The 20,596-nt window shown below is 38.4% G+C and overlaps 9 protein-coding genes across 9 annotated transcripts; 6 read left to right on the top strand and 3 right to left on the bottom strand.

Moving 5' to 3' along the window:
* Positions 1–597: 597 nt before the first annotated feature.
* Positions 598–2,956, top strand: GCK72_001711 (uncharacterized protein; the record flags this gene model as incomplete). Its single annotated transcript, XM_053723090.1, has 9 exons — positions 598–662; positions 716–923; positions 1,224–1,383; positions 1,457–1,743; positions 2,131–2,232; positions 2,281–2,412; positions 2,457–2,579; positions 2,627–2,736; positions 2,794–2,956. 9 exons carry the CDS (start codon positions 598–600, stop codon positions 2,954–2,956), a joined length of 1,350 nt encoding a protein of 449 aa, XP_053591735.1.
* A 187-nt stretch (positions 2,957–3,143) lies between these two features.
* GCK72_001710 (uncharacterized protein) lies at positions 3,144–3,867 on the top strand (the record flags this gene model as incomplete). Its single annotated transcript, XM_053723089.1, has 2 exons — positions 3,144–3,260; positions 3,457–3,867. 2 exons carry the CDS (start codon positions 3,144–3,146, stop codon positions 3,865–3,867), a joined length of 528 nt encoding a protein of 175 aa, XP_053591734.1.
* GCK72_001709 (uncharacterized protein) lies at positions 3,186–5,103 on the bottom strand (the record flags this gene model as incomplete). The annotated part of the gene is made up of 3 exons (XM_003115031.2): positions 3,186–3,353; positions 3,409–4,153; positions 5,027–5,103. The coding sequence occupies 3 exons, from the start codon at positions 5,101–5,103 to the stop codon at positions 3,186–3,188; spliced, it is 990 nt and encodes a 329-aa protein (XP_003115079.2).
* Positions 5,104–5,451: 348 nt separating this feature from the next.
* On the top strand, positions 5,452–7,188 carry GCK72_001708 (uncharacterized protein; the record flags this gene model as incomplete). The annotated part of the gene is made up of 8 exons (XM_053723088.1): positions 5,452–5,476; positions 5,997–6,130; positions 6,178–6,283; positions 6,328–6,445; positions 6,527–6,680; positions 6,730–6,808; positions 6,864–7,018; positions 7,123–7,188. The coding sequence occupies 8 exons, from the start codon at positions 5,452–5,454 to the stop codon at positions 7,186–7,188; spliced, it is 837 nt and encodes a 278-aa protein (XP_053591733.1).
* A 319-nt stretch (positions 7,189–7,507) lies between these two features.
* Positions 7,508–10,217, bottom strand: GCK72_001707 (uncharacterized protein; the record flags this gene model as incomplete). Its single annotated transcript, XM_053723087.1, has 6 exons — positions 7,508–7,582; positions 7,724–8,676; positions 8,792–9,228; positions 9,330–9,513; positions 9,665–9,770; positions 10,116–10,217. The coding sequence occupies 6 exons, from the start codon at positions 10,215–10,217 to the stop codon at positions 7,508–7,510; spliced, it is 1,857 nt and encodes a 618-aa protein (XP_053591732.1).
* Positions 10,218–10,942: 725 nt separating this feature from the next.
* On the bottom strand, positions 10,943–12,089 carry GCK72_001706 (uncharacterized protein; the record flags this gene model as incomplete). The annotated part of the gene is made up of 7 exons (XM_003114854.1): positions 10,943–11,047; positions 11,090–11,162; positions 11,209–11,308; positions 11,359–11,524; positions 11,659–11,823; positions 11,875–11,973; positions 12,030–12,089. 7 exons carry the CDS (start codon positions 12,087–12,089, stop codon positions 10,943–10,945), a joined length of 768 nt encoding a protein of 255 aa, XP_003114902.1.
* Positions 12,090–12,557: 468 nt separating this feature from the next.
* Positions 12,558–13,070, top strand: GCK72_001705 (uncharacterized protein; the record flags this gene model as incomplete). The annotated part of the gene is made up of 2 exons (XM_053723086.1): positions 12,558–12,707; positions 12,765–13,070. The coding sequence occupies 2 exons, from the start codon at positions 12,558–12,560 to the stop codon at positions 13,068–13,070; spliced, it is 456 nt and encodes a 151-aa protein (XP_053591731.1).
* Positions 13,071–13,394: 324 nt separating this feature from the next.
* Positions 13,395–15,016, top strand: GCK72_001704 (uncharacterized protein; the record flags this gene model as incomplete). The annotated part of the gene is made up of 4 exons (XM_053723085.1): positions 13,395–13,580; positions 13,726–13,945; positions 14,127–14,794; positions 14,903–15,016. 4 exons carry the CDS (start codon positions 13,395–13,397, stop codon positions 15,014–15,016), a joined length of 1,188 nt encoding a protein of 395 aa, XP_053591730.1.
* Positions 15,017–15,351: 335 nt separating this feature from the next.
* GCK72_001703 (uncharacterized protein) lies at positions 15,352–16,241 on the top strand (the record flags this gene model as incomplete). Its single annotated transcript, XM_053723084.1, has 2 exons — positions 15,352–15,492; positions 16,140–16,241. The coding sequence occupies 2 exons, from the start codon at positions 15,352–15,354 to the stop codon at positions 16,239–16,241; spliced, it is 243 nt and encodes an 80-aa protein (XP_053591729.1).
* Positions 16,242–20,596: the final 4,355 nt, after the last annotated feature.

Here is a 20,596-nt window from a genome sequence, read left to right as displayed (position 1 = left end):
GAATATTTGAAAGATATTGAACAGGAGATATGTACGTGTTTTCAGAGTATTCATTCAAGAACAGATAGTCTTCTCGTTCTTGTGTCTGTCCGGATTTCCAAAATGATGAATTTCTCGAAACTTCTATCTCAAAACAAGTCCCTCATCTTCCATATATTCGATTTCTCAGGGGGTCCATGGATACCTCATTTCTTCAACTTCATCAGATGAGAATTCATCAAAATTCAAAGTGTCATCCCCCTTCTCATCCCTTTTCCTCTTCAAGTTATCACACTTCCTCTGCCGAATGGCTAATGTTCATTTGACACGCAATCCTTCACACTCCTTCTTCTTCTTCGTTGACTCCAGAATACCTCATTTCTATATTTTTATCATCATCTTAAGTTGTAGAAGACGTCGGAAAAAGGTATATTTCAAGGTTTTGTCGTCTACGATACGTTTTTGGAAGCAGAGGAAAAAGTGGAAGAAATCAGAAAGAAAGAAGGAAAATGGTGAGTTGAAAGATGTTTTAGTTTAGTTTTTTGTTATTATCTTCTACATATTTTGTAATTGTTTGAAAGTTCTAATTTGTATTCTGTTTACAGTTCGGCTGGATTCATGAAAGCTTTCGACAACTTGTCACCAGAAAATATGGAAAAGATATCTGGGAGAAGATTGTGTACGTGTTTTTTTGCTCAACATTTCTCAAGTCACCATCGTGAAACTCCATTTTCAGACATATGGCAAAATTTGAATTGGGAACAGAAAGTGAAATCGCTCATTATTATAATGATGATGAAACTCTTCGTTTGGTCAACTCAATGGCAAATGTCATTGGAATTCCAATTGAAGAAATCTGGGAAGCTTACGGAGGTTTCTTGATTCAATTCACAATGGAAACTGGATGGGATGAGTTGTTGAGAGCAATGGCTCCTGATTTGGAGGTAAACGTACTGGAGACTTTGGGAATGAAGGGTTCATGCTTCACTTATGCTATTTTCATGTTTCTTTTTTCACCGCGGTGGTCAAAAGGCTTCATATCGAATCTTCTAACAGAGATCACCAGAATTTGATAGTTACTAGCCACTAGTCGTTAAATAAATCATCGAGTTCATCACCACCCTCATTTCGTAATGTCCCTACTTTTCTCTATTTTCTGAGAATATTTCTAGAATACTAATTCTGGGAAAATGGTGTCAATACAGGGAAAGTGTGAGATCAGAGATAACATGAATTCTTCTCAGGGTTTCTTGGATTCATTGGATTCTCTTCACTACTTCATCGACCACGTCGTCTACAAAACTAAACTTCGTGGTCCGTCATTCAGATGTGATGTTCAGGCGGACGGAACTCTTCTTCTTCATTACTACTCAAAACGTAGCGGCCTTTATCCAATTGTCAAGGGTAAGAACACCAAGAATGTGTGTCTGTATGACCACTGCTTTTCTTATGGTTCTCTGAACAGTGCCGTTTTCAGGCGTCGTCCGTGAAGTAGCTCGTCGTATTTATGATACAGAAGTGGTGATGAAAGTTCAGGAGAGAAAACAAGAGCATTTGGATGCATTCGTCACTGAACACGTCGTTTTCGTGATCACTCAAATCGAGAATCCAAACAGTGTTCAACAGAAATCAATCTCATCGAAAGCTGACTCGCAAATTGATTTATCAACGGTATTATTCATTCGTCGGAGGTTGACTGCACTCAGATTAATCCCTCCTTCTCAGAAGAAATCTCATTTGGAAATAGAAGAAGAACCAAAAGAAGTAGGTCTAAAACCGGATAACGAATTTTGAGAGAAAAGAGAAATTCGGTGAAAAAATGTGCGGTTTTAGACCTATTTCTTCAGTTTTCATGAGAGGGTTCGGGGCATTAATTTGGGCACGGTCTATCACCGAAGAATATGAAATTGATATAATTAAAAACCTGCTCAGAATAGTGGGTTTTGGGCTATGCATGCAAATGCAGAGTCCGACTTTATCAGGGTATGGTTTTCAATGACCTCACCTGTTAAGTTTCTTCCATTTTCAGCAATCTGTGTATAGCATTTTTACATCTTTCTTGCATTTGTCTTTGAAATATAATATTTTTGTTTTATCTTCATCCAAATTTACAAACAACAGTTTTTCTTTTTCAAGTTTCTTATATTCCAGGGAATCTACGAGATCTCTTCAACTGATTTTGGTCTTGCCTTTCCTTATCATATCTGTTTTGATCCGGATCTTTTCTTGGAACATTTTGGAAATTTTATCAAGGTTTCGAGTTTAAAATTTTAGTCTGCTGTATTGCTTCATTTCTTTCAGAAAACGTATCCAAACGCGACTCGTCAAGAGACTCGAGTCACTGATCTTCTTGAATTGGTTCATCCAGAAGTACCATTCTCTTATGAGTCGATCAAATATTATAAGAATTCACTTTTCGTCTTCAGATTGAAAGTAAGGGGAGATTATGTTGGATGTTGCCTAAATTTGATGTTCAGGGACTTGGAGACATCGTCCACAATCCATCAGATGAAGCAAAGACAGTTCTTCTGAAAGGTTCAATGGTATTCATTGATGAAGGAAAGTATATTCTCTACATGTGCTCTGTTAATGTGACTACGGTAGTTCTGTTTTCCTGCAAGTCCTATAAAGAAATTCCGTTATTCAGGTCCGTGAGTTAATCGAACGTAACCTCCATCTTTCCGATATGCAACGTCACGACGGAACTCGTGACGTCATCATGTTGAATCAGAGTCGTATGAGTCAAGTTGAATTGAAGTAAGCTTTGGGATAGCTTTGGGAACAAAAGAACTCCTCCTAATAACTTTTTTTCAGTCGAACACTTGAAGAAACTACCAAAAAGCTCAAAAAAATGGCACAAGAATTGGAAATTGAGAAACAAAAAACTGATGAACTTCTTTGTGAACTCATGCCCGCCTCGGTTGCTGACAGTCTTCGAAGTGGAAAGACAATGGATGCTAGTCAGTTCATTGATTGATTTTCAGATAGTTTCAGTTAGAATATTTTATTCTGAAAGCATAACACGAATACATACGGAGTTTCTTAAATCTGAATCATCAAAACTATAAGAAGCTGTAAAATGTCAATAGTTTTATTAAATGTAGAGATAATTTAATACAGAATGAGAGGTAGATCTTCTTTTTGGGGTTTTACATGTATTTTTTATGGGAACTGAGATTCTGAGGGAAAAAAATGAGATAGATAAATCACAAGAAATCGCCCGTTTTGATTCCTTTGGCTCGATTTGGAAAGTAGATTGCAAAGATTTCGAAGAGTTGAGAGTAAGTTATGGTTGGTTTTATAGCCAAGAGGGCTTCACAGCTACGACGGAAATCCACGTAGTCCAGATAAAAGACAATTGTTGTGAGAATGATCTGGAAACAAAAGGGAGGCAGACAATGAGTTGGTTCCGGCAATTTCCCAACTCACCACTTCACACGCATTCTTGAAATCTTCTGAATCGTTGCATCCTTTTAGCAATGCAGCAATATCCTCAGCCAACAGAACATTCTCTTTGAGCATTTTGACCATTGGAGTCAACTTTTCATCCCAATCTCCATACAAACATTCGACTCTTTGCTCCACTTTTTTGGCCCATTTCTCAGCGATCCCTTTGACGAGAAGATCAGAGAGAGATCTGGATGGAAGTGGTCCTTTCCAGCATCCACCACATCGATTGACAGTCGTGTTCTTGGATTTCTGTTTCTTGCATGGAAGTGTGATCATATAGAGACAATCAGCTGGATAGTAGCATCCACAAACGTCACAAGTCAGATTTTGGAGATGGGCAATTCCGAGATCTTGAAGTTCACGCTCCATGACATCGCGAAGAGATTTGATGTCGAATGGACGATTCTCTTGATTGGAAGAGTTCTGACAGATGGCTAATTTCTGATTCTTGATCCGTTTAGAGCTCTTAGTTTGTGCCAACTCTTTAGAAACAATCATTGGATCCATTACAATCGACATTTTCTGAAAGAAATCGTCCGTTGATGGCCAATTGACATCCCAGTTGAGATGAACACTTGGAAATGGAAATGAAGTTTCTGCCGACGTCTTCTTATTCTTCTTCTGTCTTGTTGAAGACGATACTGGCACGAGAGCAAGAGGATTCGTGTTCACTATCGGTTCGGTGATGAACTTTTGAATCAGAAGTTGAGCATCATGACGTTTTCTGTAAATAGGGGAAATAATACGCGTCAGCCAAGTCTCATCAATCAGTATCTCTCTATCCAGTCAGCTAATGAATGAGTAATGTACTTCTCACCCACTCACTGATTGGTCACTGTTTACTGTCTTATCTATTTGCTTAGACTTTCTCTGATTTCAAGTTCTCGAGTGAATCCAGATTAAAATCAGAGTTCAGTTTCAAAATGAAAAACTACTCAGAGAAATGGTACGAATACTTCAATCACGTGGAATAGATTATCATATCGGATATAATCTCAAAGTCCAATCACACTTCTATTTTTATTTCTCGTATCTAATACCCAAAATCCGCTTACTAACGTCCTATCACATGTAAGCCCTATGCTCTTTTTCTGTCTATTTTCTCTCTTTCACCTCATGATCGTGTCATATAATTAGTATTCCTTCTTCTTCATCTCCTTCTTATGACAACAGCAGATTGGACTAGTATGAATAAGAGGAAGAAGAGAGAGCATGGGCGGTCTAGTGTCTAGAATATAAGATATGAGTTCTAGTTGTTATGACATTATGCTAGAGCATACTCTCTCAAAACTCAATGTTTTCAACATTCAAACAACCAAACTTGTATCATATGGACAGCTGAGAAATGTCCAATTTGGATGCTTGTATCCTGACACAAGACGGAGGCACCGAACTTGTTAACTGGGGCGACACTGTGCGAGATCTATGACAAAAGAATCAGTTGGCATGATGCCAACACATGTCTACCATACACTCATCACGTGCTAATCCTGACTAGAGGAACCATTCAATCATTGGGTGCAAAATGTATAACCCAGACAACAGAACAGAATCAGAATCTGTGGAAGAAGTTCTTTACAAATGGAAAATAACTAACCTTCCAACAATATACCGATCCGTTTCGCACAACTGTTGATACGCCTTTCCACCAATTTCTTGAGACATTGCCATCATTTTGGAACGAGACTTTCTGGGATTTTTACAGAAAATCCAGGAGTAAATATAGTAGAATAAATGAAGAAATTTGACTAGATTAATTGGAAAATAAACCCGAAATGTGTGTTCTTAATAGAACAACACAGGAGCTCTCTCACCACCGACCTCTTCCTTTTTCTTCAGAGGCCAGAGTGCGCAGTGGACGGGGCTGCGCACGGGGCAATGGACAAGTCTGTTTTCTTTGGGTCTCTTCGATTCTTTATACTCTATGGCTTGTTCTTTGGAGTGTTGACCACCCCCAGTAGAGTAGAAATAGTGAAAGGATGGGTAGAGAATTATAGAAATAAAAATTAGAGAGAATTCCGGATGGAGAGACGACAGAGAAAGAGAGGTATTTGAAACAACTAGTTTGGATGAGAAGAAGAAGTCGAGAGAATGTATCTTTATGGACTCATGAAGAACATGAAAAGTCAGATGACAAAGCTTCGAAATAGATGAAAACTGGATTTGTGTGGTGGGTTGGAACAGTGCCAAGTCTATCTGTACGTCTCAATTTTATTTACAAAGGAGATAAGGAAATTTTAAAAAATTATCATGGTTTAATGAGAAATAAAAGAATATCATCACAAAGTGCAATGAGATCCTACTGGGTTACGGTAGTTTACACATTTCTTTGCTGGGGAGCTCACTCCGAATTGCTGACAGCCAGTTGCCATAAAAGTTGGCACTGTGCCAAACACTAGGATTTTGTTCCCATGTTTCTGAGATAATGTTGATGATCTACATATCCTTCCAGATTTCCAGGTTTGATGTGAATTAGAATTTTAAATTATAGGAATATATATTGATTGTATAACCTCTAGGCATTTTTGGAATCAATAAGGAAATTGGTCCTCACTCAACATTTTCAGAAGAATTTGCTGACTGCACTCTCCTTTTCACTGATATTGTCACATTCACAAACATTTGTGCTCTGTGTACTCCGTATGATGTCGTTACTCTACTCAATGATTTATATCTTCGATTCGATCGTCTTGTCGGATTGGTAAACTATCTCCACATCATCTAACTCTGAAACTAATTTGATTTCAGCATGACGCCTACAAAGTGGAAACAATTGGTGATGCTTATATGATCGTCGGTGGTGTTCCAGAACATTGTGAAAATCACGCAGAAAGAGTTTTGAATATCTCAATCGGTCAGTTTGATAATAGGAATTTTTCAATTTTTTTTGATTTCCAGGAATGTTGATGGAATCTAAATTAGTCCTATCTCCAATCACTCATAAACCAATCAAAATTCGTCTGGGTGTACACTGTGGACCAGTTGTTGCTGGAGTTGTTGGAATCAAAATGCCAAGGTATTAGACTATTGAATCTTTCCGAAGTCTCCTGATTTTCGAAACAGATTTCAATCCCTCTATTCTAACCGACTTTTTCAGATATTGTCTATTTGGTGACACTGTAAATGTTGCAAACAAAATGGAATCCAATGGAATTCAGTGCAAAATCCACGTCAGTGAAACCGCTAAACAAAATGGATTGAAAGCGAACCCTTCGTATGTGTTCATCGATAGAGGAAACACTGAAATAAGGGTACTGTAGAATGCGTGGACGTTACTGTAGTTGCTTATTTAAATTTCAGGGAAAGGGAATGATGTACACCTACTTTTTGGAGAGAAACGACAGAAAAAGTGTTTGGGAATTGTGTGCAAGACCGAGATGTAAGCTGGGAGGGAATATAGCACTACGGTAACTACAAAACATGGATATTTTCAGCTGGGGAACAGACTATCGATGGTTACATGGAGCTTCACGATCAAGCAATTTATCAAGAAGAGGGTAATCAGGAGAGAGCAAATGCTGAAAATGGACATAATTCATCAGCTAACGCAGCGAACAATAATAATAATCATCACTCTGGACGCAAAATGGTTAGTACAGAGATAGAAATGTCTACTGGTGTGCAAAACAATTCCATTTTAAGATAGTAGATCAAAAGCATTCAAGGACTCCTATTTCAAAAACCCTTTTTCAGATGAACGGAACCAGCGTCGACCCTGGAAGTCATCACGTCCGCTCTCCAACCTGCACAATTTGCTAAATCTAATTCTATAACTTTTCAGAAAAAATCATAATTTGTTTCGTATTTTGTATAATATTGAATATTTTGTCATATTTCGAATATAAAAATAAATACTTATTATTTTTTAAATAAAAAAAGAAAATAGAATGCAAAAAAATTTAAAAGACGGTAAATACAGATGGATGATTATCAGAGAATGGGCCTAAATTATCGGGAGAAAAGAATAAAAATTAAATTAAATTAAGTCCGAAGAGTACCGAATTGAAATTGGCTGCTGGGAAAGTGTTTCAAAATAATTTAAAAAATGGTTTTTTGGGTGAAAAGAAAGAAAAAAAAGTTATTTTTGATCTGCCTTATTTGGATCCACAATTGGGATAACCTTCTTCGATCGAGGTGGAAGTTGACGATTTCCCTGAAAATCAAATGAATTAGAATGAGAGAAAACATCTGTCTGTGTGTCCCTATGTCCGGATATTTATACCCTCAAAAGGACTGATATCCGGATTTCTGAGTTTTCGTTTCTCTTAACTTGACAACTTTTGAAAACCCTTACCTGTTGTTGTTGTGGATCAAAATAGACGACATCCGTTGGTTGTCGGATTCTCTGTTGTCCTCCATTATGATGATTTCCGTGTCCTCCATGAGTAGTTCCACGTGTCATTTGTGGTGGTGGGACAACATTTCCAGGTAAAACTCCAACAGCGACCATTGGTGGTGGTGGTCCTTGAACGAATCTCTTCTGTTGATGATGATGGTTATGATGTGGTTGTTGTGGTGGTGGTGGTCCATGATATCCATGACCGCCACGTGGAGCGTATTCCATATTTCCAGAATAGTTGCCACGTGTTGAGGACGGATAAACATTGGCTGATGGATGTGGATGAGAATTGGATGATCCACCACGGAACGCAGGAGTAGATGTTGGCTGATAAGTCCGAGTTGGTGGGGATTGTTGATGAGCTGGAGGACGAGGAGACGAGTAGTCAGTTCCAGATCCACCTCTTTGATATCCTTCACTTTGTTCTGATGTATCAGTTCTTCTTACTCCATATCTTGGCGCTCCAGATCCTCTGACTCCACCTCTAATTGCAGCTCCTCTTCCTCCATAACTCGAGCCTCTTGTCCCTCCAGTACCTCTAGAAGCTCCACGAATAACTCCTCGTCGATGATTCTCAAATCTATCGTCATTTCGGTCCGCCTGGTTACTGTAATCACGTCGAGAATTTGAAGATGACGTCACTTGTAATGGTGCGCCCCTTGTAGAGGTGGTGGTGTCATTTTGACGTCTTCCGGTTCCACGTACTGGCGATTGTCTCGGTGGATGAGATGGAGCTGAGACACCGGATGAACGGCGTGGTGGTCCTTGGGTCAGACGCCCACGTAGACGTGATGGAGGTCCAGATGTTCCACGTCGAAGAGGAACGGTACGCCGTTGACCACGTCGAATAGCTCCATCATCTTCTTCCTCTTCTTCGTTTTCTTCACTGGAAGGAGGGGCAACTGGCTCTGGAAATGAAGACAGTTTTTCACCGAAAATGTAAAAGAACACGACACTCTGATGTTTTTTCTTAGAGCTTCAACTTTCGAAAAACTGAAATTTCTGAGAATAATAAGGACTCACTCTGCTTCCTAGGTGGCTTCTCTTGCTGCTTGACCTGTCTCTTCTGTGCTGGACGTGTCTGTTCCTCGTCATCATTTCCTTTTCCATCACCTCCGCCTTCTGATTCATCTACAGTATCCTCCCTTTCTCTTTGTTTCATTGGTCTTCTTCCAGCTCCGCCTCTTCCACTTTTCGCCCCTCTTCCAGTCGAAGAAGAAACTCTTCGTTCTTTCTGTTGTCTTGTTACTTGACGTGTGTCTGATGATTCTTCTTCTGTTGATTCTGGAGCTGTCTCCTTCTCTTCTGGAGTTCCGACCTCTCCTTCTTTGTGTCGAATATCGAATCCATACTTCGTCACAATCTGTTTTTTGGTCTTTGGTCGTTGGAACTTCTCATCGAAACGGTCGTGTTTCCAGTCTCCATCCGCACGACTCTTTTTCAGATTTCGACGATCATCGCTGAAATAAATTACGTTTAAAAACTGATTTTGAATATTTCTTGAGCAGTTATCTACTCATAACCGTTACTTTATGGCTTTTTTAGAACTGAAATTGATTACCTGTCATCATCATCGTTTCCCTGTGAAGTGACATCTACTCTTCGACCATCATCATGCATATAAAACCGTCCAGTTTTTGGAATATATGCTGGATTCTCCACGTTCTGATCGTCATCCAGATTTGACTTCCCATCTGGGGCGTCCTCGTCGTCCTCATCGTTTTGGACGTCTTCTGGAGCATCATCTGAAAGAGAGGAAGTTCGAAATTGGAGGGGTTACTGTACTCCAACTTTTTGATTTTAATGATTCTAAGACGCATCACCCCCGTATTTATCCATCGGCAACTAATATCTTCATTCTTATAGAAACTCTTCTTTTTAAATAAAAAACCTTACCTCGAATTTCGGTTTTCTCCTCCGAACCGCTTCTTTTCTTGGCGGGAGTAGGCTCGTCTTCTTCTTCTTCTTCTTTTGATGGTTTGACGACTTCTGTTGGAGGGACCTGAATTAAAGAGAGATTGTGAAGTGATTCGAGATATACAGTTTGCTTGAAGATCTTCTTTTCATCGATGAGCTGTTCATAGCATTTATCAACAAAAAAGTTCTCAAATCTCACTCTATATCTGTCTATTGGCCTTCGTAATTTCACGTTCAAGGACATGCATTTTAATCAAAATATATAAGCATTCTGGATGACTTTATCCAGATTTGTTAACGTTTTTCGTGTCCAGAAAAATCGGGCATTCTTTTTCTTAAAATAATGACTTTGGTCAACTTTTTTATGGCGTTACAGTATCGTTTTTCAAAATATTGACCTATAAATGTTTTAAACTATTAAAAATAATACCTGAGAAATAGCTGGAGCATCTCCATTTTGTTTTATTTCTACCGTTGACTCCTCGTTTCCATTCTTTTCGACGGTCTCCGTTGTTGCCGATTCAGCCGCCATTTTATAAGTAGGTTCTGAAGAAAAAATAGAATCAGAATGAAATAAATAAACAGTTTTCGAAAAACAAAAGTATAGGGTTTAATGAACCGTTTAGAACAATGTAATCGAATAAAATCAATAAGAGAGCGATTGACACAAATACGGTAAAGCAGATGGTGAGAGGGTCTATATCCAAAAAACGATACTAATTGCGGTTCAACAGTCACCCTCTTAATAGACGCAGAACGCTGAGCGTATCTCTCTTCCACTACAAATTTCTAATGTGCGGGTCTCGAAACGAAATGAATGGAGGAGGAGGAGATGGACAGTTGGAGTCGACAGACAAGTGGAGGCAATAAGTAAGAGAGTGTTGAGAAGAAAAGAGACCTAGATGAATAAGAGATTGAGAAAAAGAGCCGCAGAGATGCATGAGAAAACAATGGAGGGAAATTCGAATCGAGTGGTTATCTAGGGAAATTTGCTAAGGAGTATGTCGATCTGTGCATCCGGAAGTCTCTATGATACGAATTGTTGTTCTAGTTTCTTCTGACTAGTTTCTGTCTTATCCAGATGTCTGTAGGTGGTCAAGGTATCAGAGTGATCTAATATGAATTGCTGTTCAAATTGCAGCTCAGAGAATGTAGATCTCATTTTACTTATTCATAACTATCTTTATCCAAATTTTCATATTTATAATCACATTTATATCAAGACAATATCCATATTCACTTTCACAATAACTTTATTCACGAAATACAACAATTTCCAGCACTTTTGTTGTTTGGCGAAGCGGACGCCTTCATTGCCTGAGCTTTTTGCTGATTCAGTAGCTCATTTTGGAGGCGATTAACCTGAATTTAAGTTTCATTGAATTCCTGAAATGATTACTGTACTTCAGCACTCTTTCGCATATAGCTTCCTTCCAACATTGTCAGCCTCGCCTTGTACTCTTCCACCAATCGTTTTCTAAAAATTTCAAATTTTTCTTTGTTCCAAATGTGCTCTATTGAACCTCTCTTCCAATTGAGAATCCAAAGTTATTTTCAACTGTTTTGCTTGATGAATGTTGTTCACCAACTGCTCCGTATCGCAGTTGGTCAAATTCAGAATTGCTGAAAGTATGATTTTATCCATGAATATGAAAGTTTGCTTTATTGCTAACACTGTAATTGATCAACACGATCAGCACCAACTGATGCAGATGCGTCGAGAGCTTGATGAAGATCTGTCGCTGATTTCGAATTTTCGAGAGCCGATTCTATTTTCATTACAGTCGTTCCAAGATCCAGATATGTCACTTGAGCAGTTTCAGTCGTTTCGAATATTGTCTGAGAATTCGAAAGATTGTATTCTGCACTAAAAAACTGATTAGAAAAACTAGGCCTTCCAACCTATTTTACAATACTTCTCTACTGGCAGAATTTTGATATGCTTTCCTCTACTTCAATCAATTCACACATACTTTTGGATCGAATCCGGCCGTTTCAGAAACTGGAGCTGCTTGTAAAAAGAGTTCATGTCTTGGGCGAAAACGATTCTGATATAATGTTACAGTCACTTCAACTGGCTCATCGTCACTCAAGATTCCATGACTTGGGCTCACAATGTACCTTGTTGGAGCGTTTGTCTATAAACTGACTTTTTCTGAGATTTTTTTCAAATTATCTTGAAATTCTACCTGAAACCGCCAATAAATGGGTCCGACACCAGCTAGGCGATTCAATTTCAACTTCTGACTGGCATTTTTTGGCTGATCAGAATCGAAAACTACAAATGTCTACAAAATTCGCAAAGTTATGTTCAAATCTCATTTCTTGGTATTAGAATTCTTACTTGATCCAATACAACATACTGCTTGTGTATGTATGAAGTTTCGCTTTGTGATTCTTGCATTGGATTTGTCTTCGAAATGAATTATTTTTTGTATTTTCTGTTCATGGTTCCCCATAATTGTATCATTTCTCGTGATTTCCTACGTGGTCTCCCCTTTCTTTATTTGAATTCCCGCGCAAATAAACCTTAAAGGCGCATCGCTTTCCTCTCGGTGGGTCTCGCAGCGAACCCGAAAATTTCGAATTTTCCTCCAGCGATTCTGATTGTTTCCAGCTCTTCTCCGTTCGTTTTTAGATTTTTTTTGGAATAAATTTCAGAAAAAGCTTCAAATCTGTTATTTGAGCTATTGATCTTATTGATTTTCATCTATTTTTCCTTTTTTCCTCGTGTTCATGTCTTAATTTTAATTTTTACAGGTCTTTGTCATAAAAACCGACCAAGAACTCAAAATGGTAAGTTCAGAACTGCCCACTCACTGTTTACAGAAAAATTAATAACTTGTTTCAGACTATCTCCAAGAATAATAAAATGATGGCTCATCTCAACTACCGAATGAAGATAATTCTTCAAGACGGTAGAACGTTCGTTGGTTTCTTCAAGGCCTTTGACAAGCACATGAACATTTTGCTCGCAGAGTGCGAGGAGCACAGACAGATCAAACCAAAGGCCGGCAAAAAAGTATGTTGCTATTTTTTCATTGTTCAAGGTAGTATTTTAATTATCGATTGTTTCCAGGCAGACGGAGAAGAGAAACGAATTCTCGGTTTGGTGCTTCTCCGCGGGGAACACATCGTCTCAATGACTGTCGATGGACCACCACCGAGAGATGACGACTCTGTGAGGCTCGCGAAGGCTGGAGGAGCAGGCGGACCCGGACAAGCCAAACCAGGAGGCCGTGGAATGCCAGCGATGCCAGGAATGCAAGGAATGCCACCAGGACCACCAGGTGGACTCTCTGGAGCTATGCGTGGACACGGTGGACCTGGCATGGCATCGATGCAGCCAGGATACGGAGCCCCACCCGGAGGACGTCCATATTAATAATCGAATTCGCATGTTTCTATCACTTCCCTTCCGATCTTGTAATTTTATTATTTTTGGTGGCTGATATACCTTTAATTTATAATTTATCGATACTCTCACCCGGGTGATCGAGATCTTCACCGCCCATTTCCCTGTTTTTCTTCCGTACTTTCCAAGTCTGAATAAACTTTTTACAGTTTGATCACCTTACTATTTCCCGTATGATTGCTTGAAGGTTTGAGACCAAATTTCTTTACCTCCTGCTATATTATGATCTGTTGTGAATTAATACGAGGAAATCATGACTGAAAATTTAAATGAACTATTTAGGGAACCGAAAAGATGCCACCGAAAAAGAACGCCGTCGAGGAAAAGCCAGCGCTCATTGGCAGATTAGGTACCAACCTTAAAGTCGGAATTCTGGGTCTTCCGAATGTTGGTAAGAGTACTTTCTTCAATGTGCTCACCAAATCTGAGGCGCAAGCCGAAAACTTCCCTTTCTGTACAATTGATCCAAATGAGAGCAGGGTAAGTAATATTAGCAATTTAAGAGACGCCAGCTACAATTGCTTTTCATTGTTCAAAGTCGTATTCTTCTTTTTTAATCAGACAAACTCACATTTCAGCCTCAATTCATAGAACTTTCTAACTTGAAACAATATTAAGTATTCAGGTCGCTGTTCAAGATGATCGATTTGATTGGCTCGTCAACCACTACAAACCGGCAAGCAAGGTTCCAGCCTTTCTTAACGTCACCGATATTGCTGGTCTTGTGAAAGGAGCTTCCGAGGGACAAGGACTTGGAAATGCTTTCCTGTCTCATGTATCCGCATGCGATGCTCTTTTCCATTTATGTCGTGCTTTCGATGACGATGACGTTACTCATGTAGAAGGTAAGACATGATTTTACTCGTATTGTTGACAGTCCGTGGCACTAGTTTTAGAAATTTAAATAAAGGTTTACAATTAGAAAGTGAGCGGTGTTCGATTTAACCTTGTCAAAATATGTGGGAACAATGTATGCATCATACACTTGTTGTAATTGAATCTACTTACGAAGTTCATTGATTTCAGGAGAAGTCGAGCCAGTTCGTGATTTGGAAATCATCAGCAACGAGCTTTTCGCCAAAGACCTTCAGTTCATCGAATCTCCACTTGACAAGGTCGAAAAACTCTTCACTCGTGCTAATGACAAAACTAAGAAGATCGAATACGATACTCTTGTTCGTGTCAAGAAATGCCTCGAAGAGAAGAAGCCAGTTCGTCAAGAGCTCTGGAATGAGAAGGAAATCGAAATTCTCAATAAATATCTCTTCTTGACTGCCAAGCCAATCGTCTATCTTGTGAATTTATCCGAAAAGGATTACATTCGTAAGAAGAACAAATGGTTGCCAAAAATCAAAGCATGGATTGATGCTAACGATGCTGGAGCCGTACTTATTCCATTCTCTGGTGCATTCGAATTGAAACTTCTTGATATGCCAGAAGACGAACGCCAAAAATATCTTAAGGAGCAAGGAGTCACATCCAACCTTGACAAAATTGTTCATACCGGTTATAAGGCTCTTCAACTCGAATATTTCTTCACTGCTGGAGAAGACGAGGTGAAGGCGTGGACGATTCAAGTTGGAACACCAGCACCCAAAGCAGCAGGTAGAATCCACACAGATTTCGAAAAAGGATTCATTATGGCCGAAGTGATGAAAGTTGCCGATTTGATCGAATTGGGAGATGAAGCCAAGGTGAGAGCAATTTTAATTAGTTTTTAAATGGGAAAACTCAAAAGAAGTAAATGATTAACCACTTTCCCGCTGAATAATCAACATTATTCAAGTTTCTTTCGTTTTCAGTGTAAGAGTGGTGGTAAATATCGTCAACAAGGAAAGACGTACATTGTTCAAGATGGTGACGTTATTTTCTTCAAGTTCAACGCTGGAGCCGGTCTTCAAGCCAAAAAGAAATAATCCGACGTTTTCTAACTTCAAATCGGGGCCGCATCTTTCAAATTTTTATTTTTGTTCGCTGTTTAGTAGTATTCACTCTTCCGTTTCACAATCAGAAGGTAAATTGTTGTTTATTTTTATTTTTTGCGCATAACTTGTTCCAACACCCAAAAATTCCCCCGAAACAGTTTATCCGTTTTCATATTTAATGAATATTGCATTGTTTTACTGTAAAAAAGATTCAGTGGGAAAATGGATTCAATTGTACCATTTGGAATATCTACAACACGTTTTACTGAAGAAAGAATATGAAAAAAGGGTTTCAGTGTTTCAAAAAAGTGGATCTAATCCACCGGATGGCTGAACGGCCATCAATTTCTAGTAGTCCAGAAGAAACGAGAAGGATTGGGACGAGGTTGCATACTTTCAGAGAATGGCGAGAAGTACGAAGTCGATCATGGAATGGAAAAATTTATTATTATAACGAAATAACGGAGGTTAGAAATAACAAATACAATCAGCCATTATGGACCTACCCACGAAGAAAACTTGTACCATTTAATGCAATTTAGTTCTATTCACGGATGCAATTTAATGCATTATTTTGCCATAAAAGTGCATTATTTCGCGTTCGTGAATAGGCATGTTTTCTTCGTGGGTAGGTCCACAATGATAACTAAACAGTAAAATATCAGTAAGTCTAGTAAGTCTAAAAGTCGATCGATCGCCTTTTATTTATTACTGAAACACAATAACTTGTCTGAAAAATACAGCAATCTGCGGAGATACGCATGAACAGCTCGAAATTTGGACGAAATCCCGAAATCTCAAAAAACATGAAAACTGACCGTCTGCTGAAAGCGATGTGAATCGACAAAGTTATGAAATGATATTAAAATTGTCTTGAGGAGTTTTTATTTACAGGAATTGATATTGGTACATAAACTGCGAAACTAATTTAGTATCCATTATTTCGGACATTTTAGGGAATTCTTGCTATTTGAGACAGTCCGTTTGTCCTGCCGTTTGTCATACCGTTTGTCCTGAAAAGTGGCAAAAGTGATGAATATCATTCAGAACATCTTGCATACATTGATCGACTCCCGTGTCTTCTCTCCGTGGGATCAGAAAATTTGAATTTCAGGAATCGACGTGGTATAAACCCATTGAATGGCTGCGATTCGAGGCACGTCAGGCGCAAATCGAACGAGAAAGAAGAGTGAGTTCGTTCATACCAAAATGGTGATATCATTAAAAAAAAAGAACCCTTTAAATATTTTATGTTGGCAAAAAAATCGATGTCCAATTTTCAAATTCAAAACTATGGTTTCATAAAGATTTTTCATCTTATAACTCTGCTCGTTTTGTAAATATTTGTTTGTTCATCTCCTGTCAGGTATTTCTGAGGATTTTAGAACTTTGGTAAGGTGATGTCCTGGAAACTGGAAAACAACACATAGTTTTAAAAATCCCGGTTCCCCCGTCACAGTTGTTTCTACAACGAAAGCATTCTCATTCGATTTGACTAACCGGAGATGTATTCACTCTCAGTAGTAGGCCAAACTTGCCATTTGTCCCTCGATCCCTCTCTTTTCTCTCACCCGAGCAACTACGCTCCACTGTACACCCCTTCTCAGTTTTCCGCCTTCAAATGAAATTTACATTCTTCTCATCTATCTATTTATTCCAGAACCTACTCTCCGAACCAGAGCAACCTGGACAAGCATGACATCATCTTCGTTTCTTATAATTCTCTTGCCAGTTTTGCATTACCTTTCAAATTTTATCTGAATCCCCAACTTCAATCCCCGTGTTTTCAAGATCTCAATCCGTTTTTTTATTGAATTTTTCGGTATAGTCATGTATATTTATGTACGTTCCTGTATTTTTCAACTCATAGTAACGTGTTAGTGATAATTTCTTGCGGTTTCCAATTTTTTGTCAATTGATTTTTTTTCATGCTAGAACATTTGTACCATAAAACTCGATTTCCTTTTTTCGCTTTCTCATATTTATCTCTTGTTTTTAATGGTTAACAAGCCTGATACGTATACTTTGCAAATCCAAATCTGGTGAACCAAGTCGATCCACTATTTCAGGTCCCCTAACACATTTCTCTATCAATAATGTCTCGAGCGCCGCGTACATTTGGAGGCTGGACGGAGCAGATGAGCTCGAATGGAAAATTTTATTATTATAATAAGAAGACAGAGGTGAGAATTTTTTTTTGAGTGAAGCTGAGAAAGAAAAAAGGATAAGAATTCGTGAAGAAAGAATGCGGTCCAAAAGTTTCCACTGAATCGCCGAAAAGTAGAAAATTTTCTCAAAAATCGATGGAAGCTAGCTGTCAAAATCAGAAATAGGAAAGCGATTGTAAATGCAAATTTGAAGACAAACGAAACAGTCAAAAACAGACCCAAAAATGTACTGAAGGTTGTTAATTCGACATTTAAATGCAGTTCGCCTTTTTTCCACCGGGAACTGCTGATACTCTTGAAAAATCATACTTGTTATCCGGGCCGAGCCGGGCCGACAGTTTTTCTTGAATAATTGTTTTCAAAAAAAATCGTAGATGATTGGTTGCTTGAGAAAAAGGTATTCAAATATTCATCTATGAGCAATATAACCAACCTCGAGAAAAAATTACCCGAGATAAAACAGCGTCCGGCCCGTCCGGGCCAGGCCGAGAGCGATCGTAGCTCAAGTGTCTTTTCCGGTGGACTGGTTATATTTTTTAGACATGAATATTCAGAATACCCATCTTTCAAGCACACCATCAACCGTGTACGATTTATGGAAAACAAAGTTATTCAAGAAAAACCGTCGTCCTGGCTCGGCCCGGATGACAAATATATGAAAAATATGTATTGGGATAAGCCATTAAGAACAAAATATAATTTTAAAAACCAGAACAATAAACCACAAAATTAATTTCAGTAACTCCAAATAGTTTTATACATAACTTGAGAAACAACTCTACTTTTTGAGGACATTGTTGAAAATGTAGTACAGGGTGTATATTCCACATTAGGTCAAAATAGGTTTCAAATTATTCTGGTTTCTGTTTCGTTTTTCTTACAAAAAAATCATTTTAGATTTCACAATGGGACAAACCTTCCGACTGGCCACCGGAAACAGGATCAGCTGAAAAACCGAAAGGCGGAGTGAATGAAAAACCTCGATTTGCAGTGAGTATTCCATTTGTTGGCAAAAAGAATATATGAAGAAAATCGTTAATATAAGGATATATTATTAGTAAAGATAGAAATGCCGGCGCCTTAATCTCAGCTGAAAAAATAACTGTGACAAGCCTATTCGATATTGAGAAACTGTTTTTCTGATCACTGCAAATATCTTAAAATGCCTTAGAAAGACTTCCTATGATCCTAACCTTTTCACCTTCTCTCATTTCACTTGCAACAGAAGCGTTGCCTCTTTCTCTTTTCTCCGCACTTCTTCACTTTGACCGAATGATGATCTTCGAGAAGCAATTTGCCTCAAATGTAGACGTGGCGAATGCTACGCCTGTCGATGACGTGTACATTGACGACCACCATCACACACATCGATATAAAGTGAATATATCGGTCACTTATTACGTCTTCTATCTTCTTTTTTTTCTTCATTTTCGTCTTCTACTACTTCAACGTCTTCTTTTACTTCAATTCATTCATCATCATCTCTCTTCGATCGGCATACTATTTCTACCTGCTGCTTCTCTGTATATTCTCGACCTCCATCTCCATTCGGCCTCTGCGTCTCCTTTTCGGCACGTACAGTATTTTTACGAGAAACTTTTTTCTCGGTTTGAAGGACACGCAGACAGTAAGAGAGAGCATCTCCTTCTCTCATTTTCTCGCTGTATTTTCCATTCAACCCAGAACGTTTCATTTTTGCACTGCACTCTTTTTCGGGTGTGCTTTTCCTCCGTTTCTCGCTGATAAGTGATTCGGCGTTTTCATCAATTAAAACTGTATCTTCTACTCTGATTCTGATATTCTGAGGCAGTCACGTCGTCAACATTCGATAGTTGATGTCATCGTCGTCTTCTGGATTATTCAACTTTCTGACAAGCTCCATTCGGGCATTGCAAGTGAACGAGGTACTTTTTGAATCCTAAACATAGAATAAATCGATTCGATCTTTTATTTTAAAAAACATGTCAAATATGAATGATGTAAAAAATTGCGATAACATTGAGAAGACTGTGTGGATGTTATCTTCTCCTGATTTTTTTCAGTTTCCATTCTACGAGCTCCTCAATTTCTAACAACTCTAATCTCATGTTTTGGCGAAATTTTTTATCGGATAGGAAAGGTCGATCTACTAAAATTTATATTGTGTATTTATTTAATATTATCAAGGTGATCGCAATGCACTTGAGTCCTAACAAGTTCTGTAGTACTCTTAAGCCATTTTTTAGCTTGCGTTTTAAATATTTGAAAACCCCCGAATTATTATTCACAACTCAAACGGTATTTTTATTCGAAAGTCGGGAGTTGATTCAGATTACTGCTCAGTCTCATTACTCAAAATTCAATTTCATAAATTTCTCAAAACATTTGCGGACGGGCAAAGGAACAATTCTCATTCGAATATAATTAAGATAAGTAAGAAAAACACATGAATTGAAACGAATCGACATAAATAATTTCTTTAGTTATCTCAATAAAACTACTATAATTCATAACTACTTTGTTCGCGTCTATCAGAATATTTTGGTCGTTTTTTGTTTACGAGTGAACGCTGGTTTTTTTGTTATTAGGTCACGGCTCATAATGATATCAAATACGTTGCTTAGCAGCAGCAGAAACTTGCATTCGTATTCAACCGTATAGTTTCTGTGAAGACGAAACTTGCTGTTAAACGTTTTAAAGATTTATCTATTTCCTGGGATCAGTATCCCGAGTAATAGATAAATAGGAATTAGATTCACAGATTTTCTTTCCAGAAGAAATTGTACAGCGTACTCATAAGTTACAGTGAAATCCGTACGGTATTTTTAATCTTAGCGGAGATTATCTTTTAGATCTCATATTAAAACTACTGGTATATTTCATTGAAGCCACTGATCTATCAATATCTATCTCTGAGCAATACTATCAATATCCGACAGCCCCTTGAAAGTTAAATGTGCACCTCCGTGACGAACTAATATGTCCGTTATAATACTGACTCACCGTTTACCGTATCAGATGTATGAACCATCCTTGAGAACAATACAATTGCAGTTTCAATAGTTTCAATAGAAATCAATAGTTGTTTTCTCTTCAACTCTTCAATCGAAACACATAGAAAACGATCTCAAAAACGAATGTTTTTCTTGTCTCGACGAGATAGAGAAAGGGCAGTTCAAATGGGAAAAAGAAAAGAATGGAATGGATTGGGAGTGGGTTGTAATGTGTCCTCTTCTCTCCATTTGTCGCCCTTTTTTCTCTTTTTCTTCTCCAGCATTTTCGTTTGTGCCCTGCCCCCTCCGGTGTGTCTTCTTCTTTGGTCGGTCCGTCTTCATGGTGCCCTCCATTCGATTCGGTTCCCTCCAACCAAGCCACAACCCTTCTTCTCGCTCCTCGGTCCGGCCGTCCGTCCTTTTTTCTTCTT

The sequence above is a fragment of the Caenorhabditis remanei genome, chromosome I, assembly GCF_010183535.1.
Source record: "Caenorhabditis remanei strain PX506 chromosome I, whole genome shotgun sequence".
Taxonomy (NCBI): domain Eukaryota; kingdom Metazoa; phylum Nematoda; class Chromadorea; order Rhabditida; family Rhabditidae; genus Caenorhabditis; species Caenorhabditis remanei.
The sequence above is the reverse complement of the archived record's forward strand: the minus strand, read 5'-3'. Positions and strand labels throughout refer to the sequence as shown.